The sequence below is a fragment of the Emydura macquarii genome, unplaced genomic scaffold (assembly GCF_026122565.2).
Source record: "Emydura macquarii macquarii isolate MOO-44397 ecotype Brisbane River unplaced genomic scaffold, CSIRO-AGI_Emac_v2 contig_2422, whole genome shotgun sequence".
In the NCBI taxonomy this organism is placed as follows: Eukaryota; Metazoa; Chordata; order Testudines; family Chelidae; genus Emydura; species Emydura macquarii.
The window spans coordinates 14,416,497-14,441,920 of NW_027132559.1; the positions used below are offsets into that span (position 1 = coordinate 14,416,497).

The 25,424-nt window shown below is 39.8% G+C and overlaps 1 protein-coding gene across 3 annotated transcripts; it reads left to right on the forward strand.

Annotated features, from left to right (window-relative positions):
• The first annotated feature begins 474 nt into the window (after window positions 1–474).
• DAZL (deleted in azoospermia like) lies at window positions 475–25,217 on the forward strand. Of its 3 annotated transcripts, none has more exons than XM_067561638.1 (11): window positions 475–579; window positions 10,094–10,237; window positions 10,601–10,692; window positions 11,641–11,692; window positions 12,238–12,304; window positions 12,713–12,849; window positions 15,247–15,324; window positions 19,187–19,237; window positions 22,056–22,163; window positions 23,065–23,192; window positions 24,262–25,217. In XM_067561638.1, the coding sequence occupies exons 1-10, from the start codon at window positions 577–579 to the stop codon at window positions 23,155–23,157; spliced, it is 825 nt and encodes a 274-aa protein (XP_067417739.1). In that variant the 5' UTR covers window positions 475–576; the 3' UTR covers window positions 23,158–23,192; window positions 24,262–25,217. The 3 variants fall into 3 exon arrangements, with proteins under 3 accessions (XP_067417739.1, XP_067417738.1, XP_067417740.1); XM_067561637.1 differs by having other exon boundaries at window positions 23,094–23,192; XM_067561639.1 differs by lacking the exon at window positions 475–579 and adding an exon at window positions 1,413–1,507 and having other exon boundaries at window positions 23,094–23,192.
• The last annotated feature ends 207 nt before the right edge of the window (window positions 25,218–25,424 follow it).

Genomic DNA, 25,424 nt, shown 5'->3' on the forward strand with positions numbered 1-25,424 from the left:
AGCAAGACAAAAACAAAGCCACTTTAACACTGAACATTTAGGGCCAAGTGTTACCACCAGATATTTGCTCATGGCTGCCTTTATGTCAGTGCAATTATGTTTAAGGTTCCAGGAGAGCAGCGTTTGGCTCATAGTTAACAGTTAATTTTTTCTTTTGCTAATGCCTGCAAGCAGTGAAAGGGGAACTTGCCCAAGGGAGAAAACTTTAATATGAGACCCCCCCAAACTTAAATCCATTTACCTTTCAATTAGTTACCTGCCATATTTGTTAACTAACAAAGCTGCTGGGCAATCATTCCCCCATCAAGCCAAAAAATCTTAAACTGCTTAGATGAAGGAGGGGGGAATTTCTAGTCTGATCAGGACCCCGCTGGGTGTGGCCTCTCCCCGCCCCCTTCCCTTCCCCTCTCTGCTCTGAGTAACAGTCTCTGGGTATTTAGGCTCGGGAGGAGCGTGGGGCTACTGGGAGGAAGGGTCACTTTTTAGGGGGTGGGAGGGAGGGAGTTGGTGGGGTTCGCTTTTAATTCCCACTTATTTTTTAAGAGTGCATGGGCGCTGCCCCGCGTGCGGGGAACGATGGTGAGTGGGGCTGTGCGAGGTGGTTCGGGGGCAGGTGGCTGGAAGGCGGCCGGCGGTGCTCTAGGACCGGGGGAACGAGGGCTTGGATCTGGGGGTGCGGGGTGGTCTGAGTCTTGCCGGGGCTGGGGCACTGGAGGCGGCTGGAGAGATTAGACGCGGGCCCGCAGCCGCCGCCTAGTTCTGGGCTGCAGGGGTGACTTCCCTGACGAGGATGGGGTCATCCCGGCCCGGGGCTCCGTCTGGCTGAGGCTCCGCGTGGGGTGCGCGGGCCCAGACTGCGAGGCGAGCGGCCGCTGGGTGCAATGGCAAGGGCCCGGCTCAGAGGCGGCGACAAGGCGAGGCCGCGCCTGGTAACCGCCGCGTGCTGGTTGCAAGCTCGACGCCGGCCTGGCCTGGCCCGGCCTGCTGCGCTGGCTCAATCCCGCGTGCGCGGGGCTGCGGTTGCGCCCCACGGACACGCAGGACGATCCCCTCCCCCCGCGCGCATTCACTGCGCCACATGGTTCCTGCAGCCGACGGCCCACTGCGAAGGGGCCTGCCCCGCCTGGTCCCTCTCCTCCGAGCTGGGGTCCCGCTCCCGCCGCCTTTCCGCTGCGGGCGGGCGGGGGACAGAGAACAGTGTGACAGTGAAGCCCCGGCCCGGCCCTTTCCCTGGAGGCATTTGGACGGGGCAGCCCAGAAGCCTGGGGAGTGGGGCTCGTTCCCCTTCTGCCCCGCCTGCTGCTGCTTAGTCTCTCGTGTGGCCTGCGCGGTGCGGTGCCCGCGATGTGCTCACAGCTTGGAGACCTCCGGTTTCGTTTGAAACCCCTGCTTCCGTTGGTCTCATGGCAGGATCTCCCCTGGCAGCTACCGCCTGGAAACGTTCACTGCCACTGCTGTGGAGACGTCCCCGGGCCATGGTGGCAATGCAGAACAAAGCGATTCTGATGTGTGTGCATTTCAAATGGTGACACTAATTCAGTTGACTTATGCATGCTCAAGCCAGTTAATTAATATTTAGCTTTTTTTTTTTTTTTTTTTTTGGTGAAATAGCAAATGTTTTTGGTGACTTGCCTTTCGTGCTTAAATGCCGTGATTGACGTGGCACTGCTAAATTTTATAACTACTTCTGTGAGGTCCTAAAAACACATCATCCAAAAGCCACGTCTAGTCATATTAGCAGCTTGATTGTACAGCAACTTTTAGTCTGTACAAATTCTGTTAAGCATTAGATTTAGATTCTGAGGTACCTTACATGAAGGGCATGGGGAGAGGGTGTCTCTTGTATCACTAGCTCATTGACTATCGGCTAATTTGCAAAAAGCATTTGCAGTACTTGGCTTATAGCTCCACCTGCTGCCTGATGTGTGAACGACACTCGTTATAGCGAGCCATGTTTCTTTTCCCTTTCAGGTAATATGCTGTCATGGTAACAGCAACTCTTGTATATAGAAATGCTGCACAGGTGGGTGCAATGCCAGAAGTGTGACCAGACATTCAATGTCTTTATGTTGAATAGGGTGTGAGAAGGGATGGAGGATGGTGGGACTGAAACTTCTTGTCTGGGGGGCGGGGAAGCACAGACATAATGCTTTTGCGGGGAGCTGGACAGACTAACTGAAGCTTTGGTGAAGATCCAACAGAGCTGTTGATTTAGATTTGTTCTTTTAGCTGCATTGCTTTTCACTCTTCCCTTCACTGCTTTATTATAAATATTGTAGGGTGTAATCAAGGCCCTGTCTGCTTAGAGGGAGAATAAGACCTAGTACTGCAAAAACAATGCTTAAATTCTTTGGCAGCATTAATTTATGACTGCTATGAAATGTCCCCCGTCCCCATCTCTTTCTGTACGCTTAGCTAAGGCTCTCAGAATTTGTCAGTTAGTACTTTCAACTATCTCTGTTTTTGAAGACATGCTTTTTCATGTTTTTCATGTTTAAGTTTTCCAGGCAGCCTGGCTGCACTCCCTGACTTTGGTTCCTGCCCTGTTGGCTGGCTGACCTGGGTCAGAGCCTCTATACTAGGGAATGGTGGAGCTTGTAGCTAGCTTCAGCAGCTGGCTGTTCTTAGCTGCTGTGGTGGTATCCAGGAAGCTCAACTTGACATTCTGTGTTGTTAGTTCACTCTGGCTGCAAGTTAGAGTCCTGTTCTGGTTCCTAAACTGAGTCAGACTGCAGGAAGTTGAACTGTATTCAGAGAGCATATACTGTAATCTGTTTAACTTCCTATTGTGGTGGAATCTGGAGAATCAGAGGCAGCTGCAAGAAGAAAGCAAAATGTCTGCCTTGCTGTAGTAAAACAGCAAATGATATGACACACGTTGAATTCCTTAGCCTTTTGGAATCTGATTTCACAGGCCCCAGATCGAGATGATCGAGATGAACAAGCAGTTCACACCTTATGCTTAGAACTATTGTTGCAGGCTGTTTACTCAGACATCTGCTTCAGTTTAGTCCACATTTTTGAAACAACGAGGTTTAGAAATACTTCAAAATGAGAGCTGAAATTCCAGAACCTGATTCTCTGTCAATATGCAAATTCATTGGCCCTCAAATACACAGGGCTCTTGAGATCAGACAGCGTATATGGTAAAAGGTTGGAGAATCTTTATGGGTGCTTAATTAAAACAGTAACTTTTTGCTTTTTCCTCATGTACGACATAAGGCAAAACCTTTTTGCTATTGCCTGGTTATCTAGATCAGGGGCACCGCAATCTGCAGGCCATATATGTTCCACCAGGCATTTCATAAGGCCTTTGGCATGCTTCAATGCAATATACTAATGGCTGATTCATTAGCATTTTGTCATATTTACATTTTACTTTTTACAAGTGTGTAAACAGACAATACTGTACATAGGTTGTTTCTATCTGAATACATACAAAACAACCTGAATTTAAAATATAAATTAATACAGGTGACTTTAAAAGTTATTAAAGTTCATAGAATCTGTTTGGCCCACACAAAGTTGTGGCCCTTCTGTGTAATAAGGTTGGGCACCAATGATCTAAATGAGAGGTTGGAATAAGGGCCAACTGTTAAATAAAAGCATGCAGAATAGATTCCACTTGGGATGGAGACAAGAAAAAGTTTAGGCCAAATTGGTGAAGATGGGCAGTCCTTCCTCCTAACAATTAAACTGGGATACAGCTGAAATGCATTGTGACTTTGAAAGGTGATCTACCAAGGAGAAAGGGCATGCACCCTTTCTTAGCTGCTTTCTTACGTAAGAAGGCTTTTTCCTTAACTTGACTCAACACTAAAAAATTCATTTGGTCTAGTCAGGGACTCATGGATAATTGGAGAACTGGGACAGCTGAGCAACTGAGAGGATAAAGGATTTTTAGTTGGACTATTTAAATCTGTGCTGTTAATACTACTTTAATCCCAGTGCCTACTTAATATCCAGGAGAAAGGATATTGCTAAAGATTCAACACTCTGCACTTTAAAGTGTGAGGGAACTCAAAATTCATACTTGAGTCTTCCAAGAAAAGTCATAGGAACATGCTCCTGTGACCAGGTTCTATATTCCTGAAGAAAAGTTTTAGCTTCCTGAAATAAACTAAGGTTACCTTTTAGACATCAAAAGTAAAAAGGGTACAAACTGTAATAATCTTCTCTTGCGGGTCACTTTATAGATGCATGTAAGAACTTGTTAGCAATTAAATGTAGTTTCATTTCTTTCTCCTTCAAAATCTACTTGATAAATCAAAAACCTGTCAGTGGCTTCAAACTAGTTTGTCTAAACAGGTGGAAAAGTGTCTAAATTATAGCAATACAAGTCACTGCAAGATGTACATAATAGGCTGTTAGTCGATGACTGATTCATTGAGAGGCAAAAGGCTGACAATGCCTTCAGCCATGTGAGAAGTACCCCCCAAATCCCATTGAATTCATGTATAATTGCTGTCGCATTTTAAAGTAATTTTTTCTGACTTGTCCACAGTAAAGCAGATTTCTCAGAAGAACGATGAGAGTAAAAAGAAAGACATCAGTTCTAAGTCAAATTACACTTTGTAAAGTTATCTTTAACTGCAAGGTGATGTAATGCAGTGGCTTACACTTAGCCTTATAGTTCAAGTTAATCTTCTGAATGTAAAATGATGTAGTGTGGTATTCCTGGGACCACAGGAAAATGGCTTCAGTGCTGCTGCTGCTGCTTCTGCTCATCGTATTGTCAAGCAGTAGTAACAACACAATATGGAATTAAGTAAACCCTGTGTACTTTCAGTGTTGCGATTCAGACTTGTAGGAATTAGTAAAAATGGCTATTATCACTTTCAGTGAGCTGTGGCAGGTACTGAGGGACACTCAAAAGGCTGTGGGAATGATAGTATAACAGACCCCCTTTGGCAACAATGAGGAAGCACTGAAGCTTGGAAGGAAAGAGGAAGAGAAGGCTTCCCTCAGCAGCTGCAAATGAGAGCCTCGCACTCTTGGCAGTATCCCCTCTGTAAAGCCTGTGTTAAGGTACAGGCCTTGTGTGCCCAAAAAGTCAAATGTTTTTTCAGACTGGCTTGGGGACTTTGAGTAAAGTCCCCTTCATTGAAAACTCCCTGAGCTACTAGTTTGAAGTGGCAGGCATTTTATTTGATCTCAAGTGCTCTATCTTCTAAACACAGCCAAAAGGTAATAAACCCTTTCCAGTTATGAACTTACTATCAGAAAAGTGGTCAAACCCCATGGGGGGCGGCAGAGAACTGCAGATAATTATACTATTTGTATTTCTTCACAGCCATTATCGTCTTCTGGTTTGAGCTCTGATATTGGTTATATGCTGACTGAGTCAGATTTTGAGTCACCCAGGTCCAGGAAGAACTGTCTGCTCAGAGCTGAATGTCATCTCCGTACTGATGGCGCTGCAGCCTAAATGTCAGTACTGCCCCCTAATTTGTTGCCTGTGTAGGCAGTAGGAAGGTTGACAGAATAGAACCTTGTGGTACCTTGCATGGGAGAGCTGTTGTGGCAGGGGAGGTCTTGGCCCTCACTCTCTGGATCCTGTTGAAGAACTTGGATACAACTTTGTTACATTAATTTAGTATTACTTTGGTTCTGTTCCCTCAAATGTTTGGAGCTCATCTTCCAGAGAAACAATGCAAAATATAGGGCGTAGCATATAAAGTATCATTTACCTCAGCACTGAGCCTTACTTACTTACTCCTTTTTCTGCTTTTCCTCTACATGCTTGAGATATTATCTGTTCTCTCTCTACTATTTATTTCTCAGTTGCAGATAAAATAAAAAGGGGAATACTTTCCTGGATTGTCAGAGGAATTATCTTCTATTTTCCCCAGCTTGTCTCAATCATTTTACCCCCAATCTGTTGCTGTGTAGTATGAAATTTTGGGGAGGTGGGACATAAATCCTCAGCAGGAAAACCATAAATGATGTCTAGCTTTTCTTTCTAATCATAGCGGATGGCTGTTATGGAGGAACAAGTGGCTTGGAAGAAAAACAGAAGAATCAGGGATGGAGGGAGGAGGATCTCCCTACACTAGCACCCTGGTCTGTAAATTGGGTAGATGTGTAACTAAGAATCAAAAGAATTTCTCTTATGAAAAGAGATGAAGGAGGCATGCCTGCCCAGTCACTTGCGTGCAACATCAGTGAGGAGAAATACTTCATCATGTACAGTAGCACTTCGCGCCTGTGTATATGAAATTAAGGCAGGGACACCTGCAGAAGACAATCTGGGGTTGCTGGCTTCTGCTTTTGCATTTGATAGAGCTACCCTTGATCAAAGTATGTTAGAAATGTATGTAAACGAAGGAGATTTCCATAAATCTACATCATGTCTGCTAGGCATCCCAATCATGAGATTTTATCATTTTAAAGGATGCAGAAGTATGCATTTAGTAGTTGGCTAAACATTCCTATTGGGTTGTATCTGGAGGTTCAAAGAATGACTCTAGCCTAAAATGGTCTTGGAGAGCTCTGGAAGTAGTAGTGGAGTTATATTCGTTTTTCTACTCAAATTTCCATGAAATTTGACTCTCATTCCATGTGTTTCTTAAGAAAACTAGAACTAGTTAATAGACACACAAAGATGGTCATCTTCTGAGATTACTATAGGTGTATCCAGAGAAGTAGCAGACTTATGGGTTATGTATTTAATGTTCTATAAAAGTTGTCTTGGTTCATGCGCAATAATTGGATTACATTCCATTTTCTTGACATAGCAATGTTTGTTCCTTAGTATGCAAAAATCTAAATGAGTAAAAATGTCTTGGGACAAATGTGTTGTCAAAATCTACAAATGCCTACCCTTACTGAAGATATTTAAGGGACAACATTCATGGGACGGTTAGGCAGATGCACTGCCTTTTTTTGCAGTTGACAAACTCTAGTGGCAGAACAAATTTGTAATTTTTGCTGTTGCTTCCTATTTCTAACATAAGTATTCTGTTTGTACAAAAGGCTCAACCTGTGAAGACTTAGTCCTTTCTAAGGGCTTGGAAGCTGTGTTGCTGCTTTCTCAGATTTTAAATTTCACCCTCTCTTGGGATAAGGTTTAGTGGAATAATTAAAGGTGTATGCATAAGGAGTGACTGGTCACTGCCTTTTTAAGGATTCAGTGTTTCTTTCTTTCTTGACTCTTGTTGACTGGTACAGATTTGGGTGAGTGACTTGGATGAGGAGTCGGATGGATGAAGAGTTTGTGACTCAAATGGGGAGCCCAGAGTGGGAGATTGGGATGTCTACGTAGGGACGTTGAGGTGAAGTAGAGGGATCTCTGTGGAACATGGGGGGAGAGGGGGGGGCAGCAGGCTGTACAACCACCAGAGAATGCATCCCTCCAGAACTAGTTTGTTCTGCTTTTGGCAAAGTATGTGAAGTCCTCCTCTACTATTACTGTGGTAGAGGATGGCGTTCTCTATGTGGAGCATCTCAAGTGGCAGAGATCTGTCTGACGGACCTAAAGGTTCCAATCCTGTACATGACTCCTGTTGTGTCATGAACCACATGATGGAACTGCTTCTTAGTTAGCTTTTGTGTCTTTAATAAAGAACAACCCAAGAAATCACAACTTCACTAAATATTAAGCTGGCAAAGTCAAGTACCCAGAAGTTAGGAAATGCAAGGATTAAGGGTGCCTGTGCATATTTATTATAACTGTCTTTGATTACATGATCACTTGCTATTTTTTCATGTAGGACCACTACCTCATTCAGTGGACAGGCTGGACCTGCTCTGGGGATCAGTCAGGGTTGTGAAAGGAAGAAGGCTGTAGAACCCCCTCCCTCACTTCTTGTAGATATTGAGGGTGTGTGTACCTGTTGTAGTTACGAGGATGGTGGGTCTAGACCTGGCCAAAATGAAAGGCCCATCCCCTCTGAGAAGGAAGGGACCACTGAAGCCAGTTGTCAAATGATTAGAGGGGACTAAAAGGGATGGGAGTGAAGGCTATGGAGCCAAAATTGTGTGTACTGTTTGTTGTACTGAGACAGGCTGATCTAGGCCTGCCCAAAGCTAAAGGGGGAATCAGCTGAGGGGGAATCAGCCTTCAGACCACGGCTGCATGTGAGTATTGGACAACAAATGAAAAAAACAAGGACAGGAGTAAAGATCAAAGTGCCAAAATTGTACTTATTAGCTTGTTCACAGCTAAAAGCCCTCCCCCTCAACTGGAGGGATGGGCCAGTGAACCGAGACTATAAGTAATTGTGGGAGATAACATGGGGTGGGGGGAGAAGGGGAGAACTGATGGGAGTGAAAGTCAGTGGAGCAAAACTGTGTAGTAAATGAAATGGGACTGCAGGAAGGAAAGAGGTTAAGGCAATTGAATGCTACCTTGAAGAACTTAATTCTGTCCCTGCCTTGTGTAATGCCAGGCAAGTTACTTAAACCACCTGTGAAAAGCTTGGTCACTAACTATGCTTAATTTTTGTTTTTTTGGATGCTCAACTAGAAACCCTAGGGTCTGATTTGCAAAAGTGCTGAGCACTCAACTGTAACTGAAAGCCAGTGGGAGCTGTGCCTTGAACATATGAAGTACTATGTATTAAGTTCTTTTAAAAATCAGGCCCTAAGCACTTCAGATTAGGGACCCAAAGTTTAGTAGAGGCTTTTGATCTTAATTGTCTGTGTTTCAGTTCCTGATGTCTAAAATGGGGATAATTAGATCTGAGTAAATGGGGAGAACTAAAAATCTGATTAATACAATTTGCTAAAATGAAGAAGTCATTTTTAACCAAAACAAGTTGATTTTCAATTTGAAATATTTTTGACTGGATTCAAATGGACAATTTTCTAAATAAAATGTTGAGTTGAATCAGCATTTTGGGGAGAAAATCAGTTTATCTGAAAATATTCACAAATGTGGGTTAAATTGGTGAATGGTTTCAATACCCCCCCAAAATGCATTTTTGGTGAATTTACTAAGTTTTTCAGCAAATAGCACAGCTCTCATAATACCACATCACCTTATGTGGGTGTTATGAAAATAAATTCATATTTGTGAAGCTCTCTGATACTACAGTGTTGAGTGCTATAGAAAAGCCTATGAGAAAACGAATAATTCATTGTTCAGAACCTGGTTTGAACTGTATGCAGTAAAAGTAAGAGCCACTTATGGCTTTATGCTCCTTGAACAAATACTGAATAGTTGTTTGTTCATTGAGCACCGTCCATTCCATGTACTAAGTGAAGCTGAGGTACTGTGGAAAAAATAGTATATTATGATGTTAAAGGCTGTATCATAATGTATAAGCACAAATGCATGCAATTAAGTTTGCTTAGGCAGCCTTAATTCTAGTACTTAACTTCTGAGTGCTTGACTTAAGATTGTTCTTTGAATGTTTTCCTGTGTACCCTAGAATGTTGCTCCTATACAAACATAAGTGACTTAAACAGTTTTGAATAGTTTTAAAGAGTAAATGACTTGTACAAGACAAAGCTGCAGTTCTTGATAGACCTCTGATTTGGTGTAACAGAACACAAAACACATTCCCCTTTGGAAGGAGGGAAGTAATGTGACCATATTAAGAGCTAGTTGCTGTGACTATAGGGTTTTTTCCTTAAAGATAAATTTATTCCGTGTGTGGCTGCTGGGTTTTGTTCTGGGGTTGCTCATACATGAGTGCTGCATTAATTACTTAAATGGTTTTTAAGGATTTTTTTTGTCTAGGATATTGTGGAATTCTTTAACTTTGCAAACAGATTTGGCAGTGTTCTATGTCCGCTAACTCTCTCAATTCCCATTTGGTAGATACTGAAGTGCCTTTTTCAACAGTTTCATTGTAGAATTAGTAATATAGATTTAAAGTGGCCATGGAGCTTTGAGTAAGAAAAGCAGCTTAGCTAAACATACTTAATGTATTCTAAATGCAGCTTGGTGCTAGATAAAAAGAATACTGAAACCTGAATTAATTCTACTTCATGGACTAAACATATGTTTCTCAGAAAATTATTTGAAGTATTTCTGTTGCAAATAGAGTAAACTAGAAAGTATCATATCCATGGGAATGTATTTAAGTTCTAGTATCTTAAAATAGTGTATAAATGGTTTATAATGTGTACTTTATCAAATTTACAGTCTGCAGCAAATCCAGAGTCCCAGTGTGCAAGCATCTCCAGGGAGGATAACACCCAGTTATCGCCAACAACCAGTCAAGGATATGTTTTACCAGAAGGAAAAATCATGCCGAATACAATCTTTGTTGGTGGAATTGATATAAGGGTATTTATATGTCTTAACTGTTGCATATATTATGTCGTGATTAGACTATTATAATCTCTTTGGGAGTGGGGAGCAGAAAACATTACTACTTACAGGAATTGGCTGATCAATCCCATAGCGTCTACCAGTTTTGTGGTATTGCACTGCTATGTGATATCGGAGTTCAATTCCAGTTTTCTCCCTTAATTAGGGGAGCAGCACTGAATTGTGCAACAGTGGTGAGTGTGTTTAAAGATGGCTCTTGCTTCTGTAAACCCACTTCAAATAGTTGAGCACAAATTTGCAAAAGGAGTTGACTTTTATGGTAGTGGCCAGTGGTGTATTTTTTTTTTTTTTTTAAGCTAAACAAATTCTCTTCTTTAGATGGATGAAAACGAAATTAGAAGCTTCTTTGCACGATATGGTACAGTGAAAGAAGTGAAAATAATCACTGATAGAACTGGTGTTTCCAAAGGGTAAGTAGAACATGAGTGAGTTTTGTCCTCTGTCATTAAAGCCTTGTCTAAACTAGTAAAGTTGGTAGTGATAAATCACCAGTAGAAGCAATACTACATAAGAGTTGGACTAACGTAACCCTATGCAACATGCTATTAAAATGTTTGAGCCCTGTCTGTCACCACATCCAGAAGTGATGAATTACAGCTAAAGTATATCTGATCTTGTAAAGAATAATACTGTATGCTTTAGTTGACTTAATAAAACTTGCTTTTCAGGGGACATACAGAGGTATAACTGCTGAATTGGTGGAAGCAAAGCTTCAAACTTGCATTGTTTGTATTTGGCAACAGCTTTTGATGGGATGAGATGAAATTCTTATCTTTGTAGCCCAGCTGCTCACGTTACTGTTCACCTCCAAAACAGTCGTGAATCAGCTTTCCAGCTCCAAAAGCATGGCTGAACATGCCTAGAAAGTGATCAGCTTCTTCATGCCTCTTGTCTCAACCTTTCCTCTAAGTTCTGATGTACCCTGGATAACTGGAAATCCTGGTTATTAATATATTAAAGTATGGACAAAATGCTAATATTTTTATCAAAAATAGTCTGTCTAGCACGCTACCAATAAACTCCTGTTGCTCCAAGTCTCAAATACCCCTCTTGATGAGATCAAATACTATCCCAGTTTTCCAGATTGGGGGAACCAAAACAAAGGTGAAGTGAATTGCACCAGGTCACACCCAGTCTGAAACTAGAATCAAATATCTTAAGATGGATGCTAGCTGGCAACTTGTAATAAATGCACCTTCACGTGGGTTTTGGTTCACTGAATCCAGTGGAAGGATATTGAGTTGGACTTCATTCTTTTGTCATACAGTAACCCAATTTATGCTATTGAGTCTTGTTCAAAACAAGTTTGTAGGTTGTGCAATAGTCACACTAAACTTTGCTATCTTTTTCGTTTGTAGTTATGGATTTGTATCCTTTTTGGACAACGTGGATGTTCAAAAAATAGTGGAAGTAAGTTACTTAGCTATTTGAGAATGCTCTTATATCTGTTCTGTAATGAAGAATGCACTGGGTTTGTTTGATGGGGACAATGAAGGGGGAATTGGGTTGTCAAAAGGGTTAGATAATCTAAAACAGATTAAGTGAATAGGAAGAGGCAAAGATTAAAAGTAATGGAGGCTCAAGAGTAGCCTCATTGTTGCAAGAAAAGGCTCCAACAGTGGGACATTACACTACTAAAAATAGCAGTGTTGACATGGGTTGCACTACCTGAGCATTTGGAGAGCAGTGTAGGTTCTATACCCTGGGAGTTCAGGTATGTAGGCCACTCTACTCCGAAGATGTGCCTCACCGTCTACACTGCTATTTATACCCTGCTAGCTGGGCATGCAGTGTCTGTACTCTACATGGCCCTGTAAATGTAGATGTACCTTTCAGATTCAATGACAGGTCAGTACATTTTTTTTTTTTTTTTTAAACTATACTTTGATTTTTTAAAATAAACCAACCTATGTATTATGCTACTTTTGGGTTTTTGTTTTTTCTTTTTCTTTTAGTCACAAATCAACTTCCATGGTAAAAAACTGAAGCTGGGCCCAGCAATCAGAAAACAACAGAATTTATGTAAGTACGTCTTGACTTGTTTCTTCTCATGAAAGGATCCTGGTTTAAATGTAAGATATTAAACAAATGACTAGCTGTGATATTTACATTCTTGAATTATTAGTATGAAAAGTATTACAACTAAACTGTAAAAATTTAAGTAATTTTTAACCGTCAATATTGCCACTTTACACTCCGTTTTGATAAAGAAAGCAACCTATCATAATGCCCCAGCGTGTAAACTGCAAACACTGCAGGGCAATAGATTAGTTCAGCAACTACTCTTGAATTTAAATTAAAAAAACAAAACAAAAACTCACAAACATACATATCAGAACACCTACAAAACCTTAATTTTGGACCTAAACTACTGATAAAACTACCGACTCCTTGTTTTAAATTAACATCTCTCCTTTGCCTTTAAAATAGGTGCTTACCACATGCAACCCAGGCATCTGGGTTTTAATCCACCTGTGCCACAGTTTCATGGCGTGTGGAGTAATCAAAACACAGAAACATATATGACTCCCCCAGCTATGATGAGTCCAGTAACTCAGTATGTTCAGGTAAGCTTATTTCTTCATGGTGTGATCTTGGCTCATTAGTCTTCTTCAGAGCACTAGAATCTGCATTTACATGGCCTCTGGAATATGTACAGTAGGAACTTTAAAATGTGGTGTCTTCATACCCCCTAAAAAAATTGAAACTTGTAATGGCAAATCTTTCTTTTCAGTGACCATTTTGAAAGGATCTCATCAACTTGACATCTAGCCTAGTTTGAAATATGGGTTAAATATAGCTTTATGTACTGCATTTGCCCTGGAGTTCTAACAAGGGGGGGGTTACTATTGTTTCTCTTCCTTCCCCTCCCCCAATTAGAAACAAATTGAGCTGGAGAGAGGAGAAACCATAGACAAAATGCTGTCCAGAAGCACAGTAAATTTAAAAATAGGGAATCTAATTTTTCAAAAATGAAAAAATCTAGTTGTAATGAGAGCAAACAATAAGCAAATTGTAGATGGAAGTGATTTCTAAATTGACAGTTCTGCCTGCTTTAGAACTATCACCTCAATAGGTTTTTCAAATTAGTCTTCTACTTACAGACTCTTGATATCTGCAGCCAGTCACTAACTCACTATACAATGAAGTACCTCAATACTGTGGAAGCTCGCTTTGTATTTAGGTGGTGATAAGTGCAGCTAAATCTGCAAAAATCTAATCTTCAGTTTGGTAATGGCACAGAATGGAGCAAGAAAAGGGGATGTGGGATGAGATCTTGTATAGTCGGGAGGCTGCTTCCAAAGCCCACAATTTATCACCAGGCATTTGATCAGAGAAATTTATTTGAAAGGTCTTTTCTATTTTGCTTGAGTAAGTTAAAGGACTAGTGTACAGCATCCCTTTTTTAAGCAGGATATGGAATAACAAAACTGGCTTAGTCAACACTTTCTCCAGGCAAAAGTTTGCTTGTTTCTGGATTTGTACAGTACCTCTATATAAACCATGCACTCACTTCATAAGACACTTCTCATTTTTTATGGGCATGATCCATATATTGCCATTTAAGTGATATCTTTATACATCTAATGAAGGTAAATGTAATGCATGCTCATCCATATCTAAGCTTAGGAGACTATTGCAATCGTCCATGCTTTGTTCCCTTCTAACATCACACTGGGAGGATCCCCTGATAGCCTCTCTCTTCACCCCAAACCCTGTTGCCTACTAAATATTGCCAAATTTGATATTTGTAAGCTTACTCTATTTTGGCTACTTCTTTCTAAAGAAGGTATGTGACCCTTGATGAGTTGAGAAAATAACTTACTAAAAGCAAAATACTTGGTAAATGTGCTCTGGGTAGGCCTGAAAATTTGAAGGGAGAAAAATTTGGGGGATGGGAGTGATCATTCCTCATGTGCTGAAATAACTTTTTTAAATAGATACTAGAAGGGATTAATGTTGGCATCAAACAAAATATTTTCACTGTAACAAATCAAAAATAAATGCTGTAAACTATCTTTTCAAATTGCAATTCCTCAAACAAAATTAGACAAACTTTTTGTGACAGGCTGTATGGGTAGGATTTTAAGAAACAAAATGGTGTAACACTTTGAGGAGGGGTAGATACTTGATTCTAACTCAACTGCTTGAAACCTTGCGTGTCCTCTGAGGATGATCTACTTCAAACTTCTGTTGATAAACTATTGGAAGCTGGCTGCTTACTTTGTAAAAACTCAAACCTGGTTAAAATAAAAAATTCACTGTTAGCAATGGCTACTTGTGTTCCTGTTCAAGTGCAACTCATGACTGAGGGCTTGTGCACACAAACATTTAGTGCACGTCAGGCTAGTGTGCACTAGATTTATACCCCAGCTTGCAGCCAACTCAGTATTCATATAGACAAGCCCTAAAAAAACCCTCTTTTTAGGAGTATGTTAAAAGTCCTGCCGAGGCTTCGTGAGACTCTTACTGTATGGCAAGTCAAGGTGTGGATCTATAGCACACTAGTTTGCTGGGCAGTGATGTCCTGTGTGCCCACTGCTCCAGTGCAGTGACAGCCCCAGTAGCTTGGAGTATGTTAAGCGGTGTCAACACAGGATGTTACTGCACAGCAATCTGGTGCACTCTAGATTAGATTCACACAGTGGCTTGCCACTCTGTAGGTAGTCATGTAGACCAGCACTTAAACTCTTAAGGACTTAAATTCCTTTTGAAAATAGGTCTGACATTTGGGATATGTCCACACTACACCCAGCAGTGTAATCACTGGCTCATGTACACATAATCATGCTAGCTATGATCCCACCCAAGTATATCCCCAACTGATCAGGTGGGAGAGTACTATGCCACTGCCCATGTAGCTCTGCCTATGCTGCTACTTTTAGTGTGATAGATAACTAGCAATAGCTGACTGACCTTCTGGCTGCAATGAAGGTGTGCTTTACCTAATTTTTTTCCCTCAGGCATACCCTTATGGGTCGCAAGCACTATTAATACAACAGCAAGTTCCTGTAGGATACCAGCCCACCTATAACTATCAGGTACATATTTTCTTAAGTGGCTCAATTTTCAAAAAAATTAATTGTGAATTAGAATATCCAAACGTTCTGCTGTCTACATAGTGGACCTCAATTTTTTGGTTCAACACTTTTCCCCACAATCTCTCTAGTGTGACTTAATAAATTGCTTTGTTTAAAAATAGATAAATACTGGTAATCATGCTTTCTGGAAAAGAATTTCTCCTGGGTTGCCTGGCTGTTTTTGAAAGTGTTTTGCCATCAAAATAGACAGCTTATGTTAAATGCTCTAAAGGGAGAGGGCAGGGGTTTGAGACCATTGATAAGTATGATTTAATAAACTTGATGAGGAAGCTTCACTAACTGATGTGGAGACTTTCCCTTTTCCCAAGCAATGTGGATTAAAATGGCTTACTTAAAAAAATATATATATATTTTTATTTAAATGCATATTTTCTTTTTTAAACCCACTACTTTAAAATTGAAACTGATGATCAATGATTGATTATCCTATTTAAATACAAATATTCAAGCAGTAATACTTACTGCCAAAGTTAGTCAGACTACTGAACTGCTGGAAATCACTGGCTAAGCAACTGAAACCAGTTATTTGATGGGCTAAACCAAACCATTCAAATCACTAACTGCAGCTAATACTTTTCTATAGTAAATCAGTTTTAAATGCTCAAACAAAATTTGAGCTTTATTGTATCAGCACATCTAAAAGGCAGCTTATTTAAAAATGCTGTTTTTGTCAATATTTAATTGAATTCCAATTGCCATATAAATACAGCTTTATACAATACATGGGTAAGATTAGTCCCATAGTATATAAGAATGTAATCATTTTCTAATGCAATAGAAAGTAAAAATTGGTACTATGAATAAATATTAAGCTATATAATGTGTGTTGCTATAGTATATATTGGTTAGCAAAAAGTTCCAAATTGGTTGAGAGAATGAGAATCAGCCTTTCTTTAGGAAACTTTAGAAACATTCAAAACAAAATTTAAACTGATTTGATTTAAATCAGGAAATAGGGAACCTGATTTAAATGAAGACTTAAATAAATCATCCTGGCCCACAGTACAGATGTAGGGGAAAATATATGATGTGGTGGTAAAAACTTACTACCCCCTAAACAAAATATTAGGGGATAAACACTGGCTCTCTCTAAATTGCCCGGACAGACCTTATTCTAGACATTTGCTTTTGTAACGCACACTGTCGTATAGGATTTATTTGTAGGCCCTGCCTTAGACTTGTTTCTGCAATATAACCGACTTCATGCTCTTGTCAAACTGGATGTGGTATTCTAATTTGCCAATGACAAACTGTTTTTAAAATAATGTAGATTGTTTGTTAGTTGAATTTGGTACAAATTAAAGTGACTCTTAAACCTAAAATCTAATGGAGATTATAACCTTTGCTTGGTGAAGGGATATTAATCTGTGGTGGTGTGCCTTGCATGCTCCTCATTCAAGCCAGGCTATTTTAAAAAAAAAAACAAAACAAAAACAAAAAAAACCACTTCACCAAATGCTTTTAAAGGTGACATGCAAAGGAGAAATTAAAATGGGTTTCAACCCTCTTTGTATTCTTCACCTATACTGAATGCCCAAAAGACACTTGATAGGCAAGGTTTTCAAAATATATACATACATGTGTGTAATCTTCAAAAATATTTGGAATGTCAAGGCTGGTCTTCCCTGGGTTTGCTAAACTTGCTGGTGGGTTCAAATGTGTATTGTGAGCTTTTCACCTCTTAACTGAGAGTAGGGTGTTCTTTTTAAGAGATCTCCTCTTCCAAGAGTTTTTCAGCCACTTGAGCTCTGTGGGAATGGACTTTAAAACTTTTTTTTGTTTGAGCTTTTAAAAAACTACACACTCACCCTCAGTTGCTTAGCTTTAAGCCTTAAAAATAAATAACTTCCTGCCAAAGAATACATCAGATACCAGGAAGCACAGGTACTCTGCTGGGAGGACTTGTAGTTCAGCTGCTTCCAAACCACTGATCTGTGGGTGCAATCAAAGATACCTACAATATGACCAGAGTTCTTTGTAATTGCTCTGAATAAAATTGATTAGGCAAAATGCTGAACTTTTTGGTGCGGTCCACTAAAGCTCCCCTGAGCTCCACAAATAACCATGGATCAAGTTGCCAAAACTGATCAGTATTATTGGGGCAGCCAGCATCACTGGTCATTCAGACAAATTTAGGATGTAGTCTGCTTTTGTAAAGCACGCTTGGTGATTTGGCTACCCTGCAGAGCCTTTCTACCACTTCTGAAAGAAACCACAGTGCAGATCCTGATGCAAATACCTGCTCCATGATGTATTATACTAACAGGCAAGGGCTACCTCCTACTCCTTTGCCAAGAAGCTGTCAAGCCCTTAACACAGTTCTGATGGATCTTAGAACCCTCATTTGATCCCTTATCCAAATGCATGCTCTACCAAGTCACCTTTCAAACAGCCTGCCTGGTAACTATCACATCAGCCAGAGGTGTTGGTGAAATCCAAGCACTAATGGCATATCATTCTTAGACAGCAAAAATGAGAGTCCTGTAGCACTTTAAAGAGTAACAAATTTAATTTCTGCAGACATAAGCTTTTGTGGGCTGTAACCCACTTTGTCAGATGTAAGGAATAGAAATCACATAGGAGTTTATATACATCCAAGAGTAAGTAACAACAAGGGGGAAGGTAGATAAAAAGCAAAGTCCATTCAGTGAGTGTAATTGAGGCCTATTCACAACCATTGATTAGAAGATAAGAATGTGTGAACAGTGACAACTACTTCTTGTAATGAGATGACACAATCAAATAATGGTTCTCTCATTACAAGAAGTAGTTGTCACTGTTCACACATTCTCATCTTCTAATCAATGGTTGTGAATAGGCCTCAATTACACTCACTGAATGGACTTTGCTCTTATCTGCCTTCCCCATTTTTTTGTATGTGTGTGTCACATAAGAGTTTAATTCTTTACATCTGACAAGTGGGTTACAGCCCACGAAAGCTTATGCCTGCAGAAATTAAATTTGTTAGTCTTGAAAGTGCTACAGGACTCTGGTTGTTTGTTTTTGCTGTATACAGTCTAACACGGCTACCCCTCTGGAACATTCTTACTCAGTATTGGAGTGTGGTGCTGAGATCATACCCTAAATTCCTTACAAAGTGATGTCTGACTTCAACTTAAACCAAACCCTCAATCTCCCTGTTTTCTTTGCCAAACCCTATTCAAATGTGGGGAAGCCAAACTGCACATCTTATGTCTTCAGAGTCTTTCTTCATTGCCTCGTAGCACACACCTTTTCAGCTTGCCCAAGGAATACTCCTGTACTGAAAGTAGTTCCATGTAACTAGTCTGCAGATTTTCATCTTTTTAGAAAATATGCCCTACATCTGGCATCTAGGTGAGATGCAGAACTGCTCTCCAAAATTTGGCAATTTATATTTAGTTAGGTATAAATAGAACTCTTCAAACCATCCCCCCGATTGCTTTGGAACCTGCTGGAACAACTGGGATGCACATGGACAAAGACTCTGAGAGAACAGCTTCTTACAGTTACTGTGGCTCAAGATATCTGGTCTGTTGCTCCCATGACCTAACTTTTATCCCTGTGCTTTTGGAGTCCATGTCTGCTGGGATTTTGAATTAGTGAGGGAAGTGAGAAGCAGTAAGGGCTGCCCTGCCCTACATGTTTTTAGCTGGGGGATGCATGAAGACACAATGAGGGTCAAAAAGTTTTGAACTAATGTGCATGAGCACCACAATTATGATGATTCACTTAAAATAACTGCAGTTCTTAGACATCAGTAATTGTTCTTTGCACAAGGCAGTATAAACAAAAGCTAATTCTTATTTATTAAATCTTTAAGGTCCCACCACAGTGGCCTCCTGGGGAGCAAAGGAATTATGTTATACCTTCGGTAAGGTGACAAAACTTAATGCATGAAACTTTAACCCTCTCGTCTGAGTGATACTCTGTTAGCATAACACTTGTAATCAAAATCAAACTTTTATTGGTGCAAAATGGCTTGTCTGCCCTCTGCAATCTCTGGATTAAATGCTGACCCTGATACTCATGAATGGCTGCCAATCGTTAACTCACTCTTGGTTTAGGGTTCCGTACGTGCGTGGATGCTCTCCTAAGGAACAGTTTCTTGGGAGAACAAAAACAAGCTTCACTTCTTCCTCCCACAGTCTCCCAGTTAAACCCCTGGGAGAGTTCTAAGGCTCTAATAACATAACTTGAACTAGTCCTTTTCATGGAAAAATTGGAGGGGGAAAAAAGCAAAGGCTGTCCTTTTATCCCCTCAAAGACCTGTATAATGAGGGCCTTACTGTTTGTTGGTTGGTCCAATTTCTTTGAAAGGTTCTGATATTCTCTAATAAAGGAGACACTTAATGTTTCTGAAAGTGTCTACAAATTGCTGAATCTGGTTCCTTCCATTCCTTCAGAAGCAAAATAGACTCTAGTATCTCTGCCAAATTGAATGGACTGGCAACAGTGATTGGGAGTTGGAGCTGATGGAAAGTTGCCTTTTTTGGAAATGCACACGTTTTGTCACTTGTGCAAAGCCACGAATTCTTACTCTTATTTTACCTTTAGAGATTTGTAAGAATTTTATTCTATTTATATAAAATCTAAAACTCAAATCACTGTCAACATTTAATCCAGATGTTTCTTCTTCCATTGGAGAGTCTGACTTCTCTTCTCTTTAGGGACAATTATTTTAGTGTAATGAATGATTTGGCTAAGCAGCACAATTTCAAATCATGAATATACAGATAAGGTATGTCTACGATGGAGTTGGACACCTGTAGCTAGCCCGTGCCAGTTGGCTTGAGCTTGTGGGACTTGGGCTAAGGGGCTGTTTAATTGTAGTGTAGGTGTTGAAGCTTGAGCTGGAGCCTGAACATCTACACCACAATTCAGCAGTCCCTTAGCCTGAGCCCCACAAGTCAGTTAGCTGGCATGGGACAACTGCAGGTGTTTAATATCCATGTAGGCCTAGTCTGTATCTGAGTTGCTGCACTCCTTGGGGTTTTTTTTTTTTTTTTTTTTCTTCCTATGAATGGTGTCTCTTCAAAGTCAGTTCTCAAGGGCCCCCTGTAGAAAAGGTGGGGGATTGGAAATAGTGTTCATCGCTTTCCCATTCTGATGTTTTGAGTGTCAGGGATGGACTTCTCTTTCACAAACTGTTGCAGGTGCCAGCACCATTCCCATGTTGAACAATTATTCAGCTCAAGCCATAGTTAAGGTTGTATTTATGTTGTCCTGTTTTTGAGTGGACTGGGATAGTTCATGTATACCACGCTTTCTTGGTATTGTGCTCTTAGGCCTAACATAGAGGGGAGAAATCCTTGTGCATAAGGCCTTCTTTGCAGGGAAAGTCTGTAGATCCATTACAATGGGTCTTCCCTCTACTGGAGCTCACCAGAAGCAGAACCAGACTCATCTCTCATTGCAGACTGCAAGTGGCCAAATTCCTGAATCTCTAGCCAGTTAATTCCCTTAAACTCTAACAGGCTACTAAACCTTCTTCTAAAAAGCAACTTCAGATTCCATCTCAGTTACTGCCTGGCAGACAAATAGTGTCCCAACGACAGGTGCTATAGTGTGAGCTGGCTTTCAGAATTATAGTGCTTATGTTGGGTTGGATGGATCAGCAGAATTTCCCACTAGAAGAAACGCAATTTTTTTTAATGAGATTTTTCCTGTTACTGGTATATAGTAAGCACCATGTACCTACATAATGTAAAGCTTAGTATATTGCCACACTGAAGCACTTTATGGTCTGGAGCAGGAAGTAAAGCCATTAATTGTAATCTGAACCCAGATTGAACAAGCAGGGAGACCTGAGCTTTTTAGGAAGTGACTTTAATCACAGATTTGTGTAGGGGGTGTCTTAAAGGGGCAGTGGCCACCAATGTGTTGTGACCATATGAATAGTCTGCCAAGCAACATTGCTTGGCTGACTCTTCAGATACTAGCAAATGTCTTGTAATGCCTAGTTAGACTGACTTCTACACTTATAAAGCCATTCAATAAGTGTCTTTCCCCTTTGGGTGTCCATGCAGGTAGGAGATATCACATGTTTTTGCTTCGATAAGCCAGATGAACCATGAGGTGATCATTACTTTTGTGTGATACTTCTAATGGAATGGGCACTGTACTCATGGATCTTTCAGCAAGAGACTACTGGAAGCTCAGTGGCTCTGAAGGATTTTTGGCCCTCTATTTGTTCGTGCCTCAATCACTATCCACCTGTTAGTACCTTAGATCCCTTTAGAACTTCCTAAGCCAGATTCTTTCTGATAGCACAGGTATATAGTTTGATTGCCCTCTTCCAGCTCTTGGCCCAATTTCTGGAGTCTACTGCTTTCAATTGTGAACACCTTTTCTTCTCCTCCAAAATTAAATAAAATTCCCTATTAAAATCACCCTTTTTGAGGGAGAAGGACGGGGCCTAACTCCCAGCATTATACCATGAATGTACAATGGTGAACCAGTCCTTCAGCTTATCTGGAAGGAGCAGTAAATACTGCTGTGCTGACACTTTTCACTTTTGAAACTGTAAACACTTCCTATAAAGGGAAAAAAGTAAAAGTTGAGGCCCAGGGACCAAGCTGCTGTGCTTCTGAACTCTTCCAATTCAAATTGTAGTAGACACACAACTATCCACTTTAAGAAATGAAAGTATAGATGCTTTCTATGCTAACTGCAACATTTAAATTATACAGGCTTATACTTCAGTAAACTACCACTGCAGTGAAGTAGATCCGGAAGTTATCCAAGCAGAATGTTCTGTTCCAGAGCCTACACAATCATCTGGAAACAGTCCACAAAAGGCAAGTCTTCATTCTTAAATGTCATAGTATAGCCTATTCTGAGGAACTTGTGTAGAAGGAGTGGAAGGATGGCATAGTAGATAAGGCACAGTCCTGAGATCCTGGAAAACTGGGCTTAGTTTCTGACTCTCTGACTTTGAGAGATATGCCCAAGGTCAGTCTACCAGTGCCTCAGTTTCTCATATGTCTGAGGAAGTATTTTACCCCCCTCTCCCCAACAGACATTGTGAGGTTGCTGGGTGCTGTGATAGACAAATGTATAAATCAGCATTAATTAATTCAGCAAGCAACTTTTTGTTAAGCCACAAGGCTGAACTTGCAGTGGGAATCACATGAAACCAAGTACAACTTGGCTTAAGTTAAATTGAATTCAATTTTGTTTTTAGTGTTTGTAAAGACAAAACATTGGGCAGTATTACTTCTCTGTCTTGTTGAAATCTCATAGTTTCCTACTGGTTGTAGATACTTAACTTTTGGAACTTAAATTTAAGTTGATATTTAATAGACATCACTTGCTCGTATTGCCAATTAGTAATAAGTTTTGGCTTGATATCTGGAGATTAAACATTTTTGTTCAATGGCATTTCAGTTGTGGACCAGGCTACCGGTGGAAACAAGTAAACTGAAATCTGTCCTTCAGATAACACTTAAAAACCCAATCTAGTAATTTTTCTTTCACAAAAGTTTCATATAACTCAGTATCAACGTGTTAAGCAACAATTTTGTTCTTCCGTCTGTGAATATAAACTAGTTTTTAGCATTCAGATATTAAAGCACTCATTGCTACATAAAATACTGATATTTGGCAGTAATCTTGAATGTTTACATTTCGGAGTTTAGCATGTAATTGATAGACATGCTGTTAGCAATTGACTGGTTAATAAAATTAGTATTGTTGTAGATGCATGTTACTGAAAACATGTATTTCAGAAGTCTGTGGACCGAAGCATACAGACAGTGGTATCCTGTCTGTTTAATCCCGAGAACCGTCTGAGAAACACTCTTGTATCACAAGAGGACTATTTCAAGGTATGGAGTAAAATCAAACTTTAAAAATTTGACATGTAATTTTTCTTTCACCATTAGATAGTATGGTGGCAAGTAACTCCGAACTGCTGATTTGTTTCAGTTCTGCAAATATAGACTGATATGGGCCATATATGTCTGGCTCTCAGACTTATTGTTGCTTGCTTTTCTGTAGAGATCTGTATAACATAACTATTGCAATATTATTTGGAAGGCCTTGAATCCTGATACCTTTTCCCAGTGCCCAAGACAACCTTTGTGGAACCACTGATGGCCTTGTCTTGTAGAATTTAGATTTAACAATGCAATAACAAAACCTGTACAAATACTGCTATGCAATTCAAACTGGCAGCATTGGCAGCAGTTTACTCCCCCATCCAGAGGATGATTTGGGTTCTATAAATTATATTCAGATATGTTACAGCTGTGTTCTGACATTCAAAATCAGTAAGAGTTGTCACTGTAGCCCTTTCAGTTGTGAAATGGATGATTGTCAAACATGGCTGACTTGTGGAAAAATAATAATGGACCTTATTTGTGGTAATGAAATCCATTATTGCTTTTCTGTGACTTTTTTTCTGTCAAAATTGCAGTTGCAGGCTAATATTGTGGAATCTGCAGTTTTGTGCAGTATTGCAAGTTAAGTAGGACCTTAATGATGACAGATAGTGATGTCTTGTTCATGGAATACGCTCCCTCTTAGGTTGAATTTTTTTTTGCTATAGGGTCACAAATATGTATTGGGCTAAATGCAACTTGTGATCATGCAGTACGTGAACACTCCTTGGTATCTTCTGATTAAACTCTGCATTAGGATTTTTTAAGGCTGTCTTTCTGAATCTGTATGTAGTTTTCCAGTTTCTAGTCTCTTCTGCAAAAGAAGACCCCTATACTCTATTATCTGAAGTAAGAAGCTTTACATAAAATCTGCATTTTAGAACATGGGATTTTGAAGGAGGAAAAATTAAAATAAATTTCAGCTTATGTAACTTGCATTACTTCATTTTATTGTACTATCTAGCAATATTGTTACCTTTCCGTGAATTAAAACTATTTTCTTTTTACTCCCCAGGAGAAAAGGGTGCATCACTTTAGAAGAAGTAGGGCAGTGCTTAAAAGTGTTTAACAAAAGACACTGAAGATTTAAAGTGCCTGTATTCCATTGTTTTGGGATGTTGTTAAAAACAAATGTTCAGTATAGCAATATGTGCTATACAATTATGTGAGCTTATGGAAAAAGTTACTTCAAGTTGAAGTTGTTGATATTTGTATGTTACCTGTTCCTAGAACTTGTTTCTAGCAATTTAAGGATATGAGACTAGAAAGTTTGTGTTGCATTATTTGGGTTTTGTGCATGTCCTTTCACTTGATGCTAGAATGTTAGTCTTTAAGGCGTTTGTATGGAAAGATTACTGTTGGTTTACTTTGTAAATGTGTGAATTTTCTTCTGGGCTTTAAGGTACAGTTTGCATGTTGCACTTAGTTTCTCTTAAAACACATCTTAAATGCCTGACAAGTTTAATTTGCAATTCAAAAATTGAACTAGAAATTTGTCCAAGAGGTAGTTTTTAAATTGCATTCTTAATCAATGGAACAGAAGACCTAAAGCTGCAACTCAATTGAAGCCCTTCAAGTCTGTACCCCGTGTTATATTGCTGGTTCTCTACAAATAATCCGATCAATGGGGATTACATTTATTCGTTACAACTTATGCACCTGGAGTCTGAGCATCAGTCTGATTGGAAAAAGTAATTAAGAGAAATCTAAAACCTAGATCTAATTTAAGGAAAAACCGAAGAACATCAGCTACATTAACTACTCAGTGAGTTACACTTTTTACTGAGCAAATTTTAGCAATGCCTGTATCTTAAAATTGTGGGAAAATATTGGCATTTAAAATAACTTAATTTTGTTATGTCACACATTGTTAATCAAAGAATTTTGTAAGGAAATGTGTTTTATAATAATTATGTAGATTTTAGAGTTTCGTATTTGAAAAACGTAGACAATAAATTTTTATTTGTTTGAGTTGGCTTCACAATGGAGATGTTAATTACAGTATTGCAGCTATTGACACAGGTGTTAAAATTTGTCTGTCTTGATGTCGTCGCTGTATTATCCTAGCATCTATTTATTGCAGTACTCGTGCTACATTCAATGTTACACTTATACAAATTTGTAGTAACTGGATGTTGTCTAGCAAATGTATCTGAAACCTGCAGCTAAAGATCAAGG

What these genes read in the sequence shown, in the direction of transcription:
- DAZL (XM_067561637.1), top strand. An exon ending in CTGGAAACAGTCCACAAAAG is followed by an intron (nt 22,164 to 23,093) that starts GCAAGTCTTCAT and finishes CATGTATTTCAG; the next exon opens with AAGTCTGTGGACCGAAGCAT. An exon ending in CACAAGAGGACTATTTCAAG is followed by an intron (nt 23,193 to 24,261) that starts GTATGGAGTAAA and finishes TTTACTCCCCAG; the next exon opens with GAGAAAAGGGTGCATCACTT.